At 70.7% G+C, this 6,441-nt stretch overlaps 1 protein-coding gene across 1 annotated transcript; it reads left to right on the plus strand.

Annotated features, from left to right (window-relative positions):
* Positions 1-3,847: 3,847 nt before the first annotated feature.
* Positions 3,848-6,406, plus strand: LOC128899699 (coiled-coil and C2 domain-containing protein 1A-like; the record flags this gene model as incomplete). The annotated part of the gene is made up of 5 exons (XM_054179376.1): positions 3,848-3,949; positions 4,292-4,421; positions 4,602-4,705; positions 4,859-4,924; positions 6,278-6,406. Coding segments are annotated over exons 1-5 (531 nt in total), but the record flags the coding sequence as incomplete, so codon positions are not given.
* Between the last annotated feature and the right edge of the window lie 35 nt (positions 6,407-6,441).

Raw genomic sequence — 6,441 nt, forward strand, 5'->3', positions numbered from 1 at the left:
GCGGTGCCCAGGGCTGGGGGCTGCGCGGTGCCCGCCGGCACTGGCATCACCGTAGCAGAGGGCATGGCCCTGGTGGTTGCAGCCTCCTCCGGGCACTGCAGGCCTGGCTTCACCAGGTGCTGCCTGTGCCCCTCCTCTGCCACACCTTCGCCTCGCCCCTGGCCCCAGGGGTCGCTGCCAGCCGGGACCCCCGCAGCTGGCACCGTGCTGGGGGCACCAGGGAAGGCTTCTTCCTCTCTGGCCTCTTCCTGGCCTCCTCCTGGGGCTTCCTGGGGGGAATCTTCCTGGCACTGGGAGCAGCTGGGGTTGGCAGCATAGGTGCCCTCCAGACTGGCACTGCCTCCCTCTGCCATCAGGGCTGCAGCTGGGGCACAGACCCCCAGAAGCTCCACCGAGCAGCTGGCACCAGCAGGGCTGCAGCAGGGCCTGGTCTGATGCTCCAGGCTGGCACCAGCAGGGCTGCAGCAGGGCTGGGTCTGATGCTCCAGGCTGGCACCAGCAGGGCTGCAGCAGGGCCTGGTCTGATGCTCCAGGCTGGCACCAGCAGGGCTGCAGCAGGGCTTGGTCTGATGCTCCAGGCTGGCACCAGCAGGGCTGCAGCAGGGCTGGGTCTGATGTTCCAGGCTGGCACCAGCAGGGCTGCAGCAGGGCCTGGTCTGATGCTCCAGGCTGGCACCAGCAGGGCTGCAGCAGGGCTGGGTCTGATGCTCCAGGCTGGCACCAGCAGGGCTGCAGCAGGGCTTGGTGTCATGCTCCAGGCTGGCACCAGCAGGGCTGCAGCAGGGCCTGGTCTGATGCTCCAGGCTGGCACCAGCAGGGCTGCAGCAGGGCTGGGTCTGATGCTCCAGGCTGGCACCAGCAGGGCTGCAGCAGGGCTGGGTCTGATGCTCCAGGCTGGCACCAGCAGGGCTGCAGCAGGGCCTGGTCTGATGCTCCAGGCTGGCACCAGCAGGGCTGCAGCAGGGCCTGGTCTGATGCTCCAGGCTGGCACCAGGAGGGCTGCAGCAGGGCCGGGTCTGATGCTCCAGGCTGGCACCAGCAGGGCTGCAGCAGGGCCTGGTCTGATGCTCCAGGCTGGCACCAGCAGGGCTGCAGCAGGGCTGGGTCTGATGCTCCAGGCTGGCACCAGCAGGGCTGCAGCAGGGCTGGGTCTGATGCTCCAGGCTGGCACCAGCAGGGCTGCAGCAGGGCCGGGTCTGATGCTCCAGGCTGGCACAGGCTGCCTCTGGCTGCTCTCCGCTCTCCTCCTGCTGCTCTTCTCCAGCTGCCACCTTGGACCTGGCACCAGATTCTTTTCCCTTGGCATTTCCCTCAGGCTGTGGCTCCTGGCCCTGGCTGGCATCACCTCGGTGCCCACAGAGGTTATTTCCCTCTTCACAGGGAGGCTCAGGCTCCTCTGCCAGCAGGCAGCTGCCAGGGCTCTGGCCTGGGGCATCCATAGGGAAGGGCAGCTCTGTGCCAGCAGAGCCCTGCTGGGGGGCATCACCGACCTCCCCCATGCCCTGGGGGGCTGAGGTTTCAGTCTCCAGCTCTCCAGCAGCCCCTCCAGGCTGCTGCACCATGCTCTGCTCCTCCCCTGCCACCAAAGGTGCCCACTGTGGTGCCCCCAGCTGGGGCACGCCTGGCACCGTGCTGGAGTCTCTCCCTTCCTGAAACAACACAGCCCTGGCATCACTGCCCCCTCAAACCCACCCAGCCCAGGGCATTCCCCCTCTGCTGGCACCAGTCCTGGCACAGCCTCCTCCACAGCCAGGCTCTGGTGCCAGCCAGGGGCTGACCCAAGCCCAGCAGCCACACACCTGTGCCAGGGGGCTGGCATCCTGCTCCGGGGCCACCTCAGCACCGCTGCTGCCCCTGTGACAACCAAGAGGATAGAGCCAGGCTGGGGTCCCCCAGGACCCTCCCCTGGCTGGGGTCCCCCAGGACCCTCCCCTGGCCGGGGTCCCCTCAGCCTCTTACCTCCCGGAGCCCTCTGCCTCGGTGCTGCCTGCAGCTCCCTGCCCCTGCGGCTCGGCCTCGGCCCTGCCAGTCTGTGCCAGGCCGGTGCCACCTGAGCCCCCCACAGCATCCAGACCCTCCCGCGGCCGCCGCTTGGGCCTGGAGGCTCGGAACCGCCCAGCTGCTCCTGCGGGGGGTGGTGAAGGCAATCCTCAGACGGCCGAGCTCGGAGGGGCCCAGGGCAGCCTCTGCCTCCCCTCGCCCCCTCCCCAGCCCCCTCCCCGTCGCTACCTGCCGGCTGCTCGCTGCTGCGCTTCCCCATCCTGCTGCCGCCTGGAGGGGAGGGGGGGACAGGAGCAGGCGGCTTGGCCCCGGGGCTGATCCCCCCCGCCCCGAGCCCGCAGCCTCCATCCATTCCCAGCGGCCTCCCCCCGCCCCCGAGGGCAGCCTGGGGGGGCCCTGCCACCCTCCCCAGGGGCTGGGACCAAACCTTTCCCTCCCCCCCGTCCGGGGTTCCCAGGGGACGAGGGAAGGATCTGGGCCTCGCCCGCCCCCCCCCCTCACCCTCTTTCGCCCCTCAGGAGCTCCTCACTCGCCCCCTGTCCACTCGCCCCTCAGGCGCTGCCCCTCGACCCCTGCCCGTTCGCCCCTCGACCGCCCCCCCTTTCGCCCCCTCAGGAGCTCCCCGCTCGCCCCTCAGGCGCTGCCCCCTCGGCCGCTCGCCCCCTGCCCTTTCGCCCCCTCAGGAGCTCCCCGCTCACCCCTCAGGCTCTGCCCCCTCGACCCCCCTCGACCCCTCGCCCCCTGCCCTTTCGCCCCCTCAGGAGCTCCCCGCTCGCCCCTCAGGCGCTGCCCCCTCGGCCGCTCGCCCCCTGCCCTTTCGTCCCCTCAGGAGCTCCCCGCTCGCCCCTCAGGCGCTGCCCCCTCGACCGCCCTGCCCTTTCGCCCCCTCAGGAGCTCCCCGCTCGCCCCTCAGGCGCTGCCCCCTCGGCCGCTCGCCCCCTGCCCTTTCGCCCCCTCAGGAGCTCCCCGCTCACCCCTCAGGCGCTGCCCCCTCGGCCGCTCGCCCCCTGCCCTTTCGCCCCCTCAGGAGCTCCCCGCTCGCCCCTCAGGCGCTGCCCCCTCGGCCGCTCGCCCCCTGCCCTTTCGCCCCCTCAGGAGCTCCCCGCTCGCCCCTCAGGCGCTGCCCCCTCGGCCGCCCCTCAGGCGCTCCCCACTCATCCCTCAGCCTTTTCCCGCCTTTTCCCGCCGCGCCCCCCTGCGCATGCGCGGCGCGGGGCATGCCGGGAGCGGTAGTCCTCGCCTCCTCCTCTTCCTCACCCCGGGAGGGGGTGGGGGGAAGCCGTAAAGCGAAACCTCGCGGCCGCGGCGGCTGTTGCGGCTTTTGCGACGGCGGCGCCGTAAAGCGAGGCGCGGTGTTGACAGCGGCCGGCGGCGCAGCAGCAGGAAGTGAGTGCGGACGGAGCGCACCGGGAGCGGAGCCGCAGGGGGCGGGAGGGAGCTGGGGGAGGGGATGAGAGCATTGAGGTGGGGGGAAGGGGCAGGGAGTGAGGCCTTGGTTGGGGCTGAGGGTGGGTTGGGGGGACACAGGCCGGAGGGGGCTGCGGGAGAACCTGAGGAGGGGGCTCGGGAGGCTGGGGGGGGGGGGGGGGGCAGAGAGGGGGGGAGTGGGGAGGGGGGAGAACCTGAGGAGGGAGTGGGGGAAGCCAGGGGGGAGCGAGGGGGGTGCGGGGTGGGGGGGGACCTGAGGAGGGGGCTCGGGAGGTGGGGGGTGGGCAGCGCCCTGGGGTGCTTGGGGCGGGAGGGCTCTGGAAAATGGGGGCTGGGGGGGGTGGGGTGGTGAGGAAAGCTGAGGGCAAGCAGCTCGGGCCGGGGGGGGGTGGGGGTGGGGCTGCCACCCCTCACCCTCATGACGGGACCCCACCCCCCGCAGCTTGCCCTGGGGCCGGACGGAGCCATGAGCAGAGCCAGGAGGCTGCCCCCGGGCCGCGGTGCCGCCATGGCCAGGCAGGTAGGGCTCAGCCTGGGCTCAGCCTGGGCTCAGCTCAGCCTGGGCTCAGCCCTCCCTCCCCCTCCCTGCGTGGGAGGGAAGGGTCGAGGCTGTCCCCAAGCCCTGGGCAGGGAGGGGCAGAGCTGGGCCCAGCCCAAAGCTCCTCTGCAGCCCAGCCCTGGCCCTGCCCCTGAGGGATTCTCTCTGATTCCCTTTGATCACCTCCTGGATCCCTGTGGCAGCCTCAGGCCGGGCCAGATCCTGTCCTGAGGATCCCCCTGGATCCCTTCTTGGGGCTCCCCTCCCCCTCTGAGTGCCTCCTCCCTGCTGCTGCCACACCTCAGGGCTGTCCTTCCCCCCCAGATGGGTTTGGTGCCTGAGCTGGGCCCCGCTGGGGACCCCCCCGGGGACGACACAGCAGAGCTGGAGGCAGAGCTGCTGGCACTGGTTGGAGGAGGCCAAACCAGGCTGGCAGAGAAGCCTGGGGGCAGAGGTGAGAGCAGTTGGCTGGGGGAGGCTCTGCCCTGGTTAATCAGGGGGTAATTAGCCATGGGCTGAGGGGGAGGTGGTTGCTGTTGGCTTGCTTCTGCCCCTCCCCTGCCCGGGCTGCCCTCTGCCTGGGGCTTGAAACCACCCAGAAAGGGAGAAATGGCCTCAAAAATCCTCCCTGCAGCTGCCCTGCCCATGGAGGCCATCGAGGAGATGGCAGCACTCTGCATGAGGGACCCTGAGGAGGAGGAGGAGGAGGAAGAGCTGGAGGATGAAGATGACCTCATGGTGAGGAGGGCTCAGGGGCCTTGGCCTGGGGGATCCCTGGGGGGCTCAGGGCCCTCTGGGGGGCTCAGGGCCCTCTGGGGGCTTGGCTCCTGGTCCCCAGGAGGGGCTTTGCCTCCCTGGCTCCCCCCTGCTGGAGCTGTTGCTGCCCCTCAGGCTGAGCTGCAGGAGGTGCTGGGAGCAGACCCTGGGAGCAAGGCCACACCGGAGCCTCCTGCCAAGGTGGGGGCCCAGGGTGGATCCCAGGGGATCCTAGGGGGGTGTTGGGAGCCCAGGGTGGATCCCAGGGTGGATCCCAGTGGGTAGTGGGTGGAGCCCAGGGTGGATCCCAGGGGATCCTGGGGGTGTTGGGAGCCCTGGGTGGATCCTAGGGTATCCTGGGGGGTGTGGGGGGTGGGAGCTCAGGGTGGATCTTAAGGGATCCTGGGGGTGTTGGGAGCCCTGGGTGGATCCCAGTGGGTGGGGGTGGGAGCCCAGGGTGGATCCCAGTGGGTAGTGGGTGGGAGCCCAGGGTGGATCGCAGTGGGTGGTGGGTGGGAGCCCAGGGTGGATCCCAGGGAATCCTGGAGGGTGTAGGGGGGAGGAGCCCAGGGTGGATCCTAGTGAGTAGTGGGTGGGAGCCCTGGGTGGATCCCAGGGGATCCTGGCGGTGTTGGGAGCCCTGGGTGGATCCCAGGGGATCCTGGGGGTGTTGGGAGCCCAGGGTGGATCCCAGGGGATCCTGGGGGTGTTGGGAGCCCAGGGTGGATCCCAGGGGATCCTGGGGGGTGTAGGGGGTGGGAGCCCAGGGTGGATCTTAAGGGATCCTGGGGGTGTTGGGAGCCCTGGGTGGATCCCAGTGGGTGGGGGTGGGAGCCCAGGGTGGATCCCAGTGGGTAGTGGGTGGGAGCCCAGGGTGGATCCCAGGGGATCCTGAGGGTGTTGGGAGCCCAGGGTGGATCCCAGTGGGTGGTGGGTGGGAGCCCAGGGTGGATCCCAGTGGGTAGTGGGTGGGAGCCCAGGGTGGATCTTAGGGGATCCTGGGGGTGTTGGGAGCCCTGGGTGGATCCCAGGGGATCCTGGGGGTTGTAGGGGGTGGGAGCCCAGGGTGGATCCCAGTGGGTGGTGGGTGGGAGCCCTGGGTGGATCCCAGGGGATCCTGGGGGTGTTGGGAGCCCAGGGTGGATCCCAGTGGGTAGTGGGTGGGAGCCCTGGGTGGATCCCAGGGGATCCTGGGGGTGTTGGGAGCCCTGGGTGGATCCTGGGGGTGTTGGGAGCCCAGGGTGGATCCCAGGGGATCCTGGGGGTGTTGGGAGCCCTGGGTGGATCCTGGGGGTGTTGGGAGCCCTGGGTGGATCCCAGGGGATCCTGGGGGTGTTGGGAGCCCAGGGTGGATCCCAGTGGGTAGTGGGTGGGAGCCCTGGGTGGATCCCAGGGGATCCTGGGGGTGTTGGGAGCCCAGGGTGGATCCCAGGGGATCCTGGGGGGTGTAGAGGGGAGGAGCCCAGGGTGGATGCCAGTGGGCACAGGGAGGGGGGTGGGAGCCTGGAATGGCCTCTGCGCGGCTGCCAACCTCTCTGCTGGGGGCTCCTGCAGGTGCCAGGGCAGCAGGGGGGCATGGAGGCCCTGCTGGCAGAGAGAGCTGCCCTGTACCAGGCTGCCCTCTGCAGTGCCAGGCAGGCCGGGGACGGTGCCAGGCTGCGGCGCCTGGAGCGGGGCCTGAAGGTGAGGGGGGGGCTGGGGGGGGGGGGGGGGGGGGG

Source organism: Dryobates pubescens, unplaced genomic scaffold (assembly GCF_014839835.1).
Source record: "Dryobates pubescens isolate bDryPub1 unplaced genomic scaffold, bDryPub1.pri scaffold_149_arrow_ctg1, whole genome shotgun sequence".
Lineage (NCBI taxonomy): Eukaryota > Metazoa > Chordata > Aves > Piciformes > Picidae > Dryobates > Dryobates pubescens.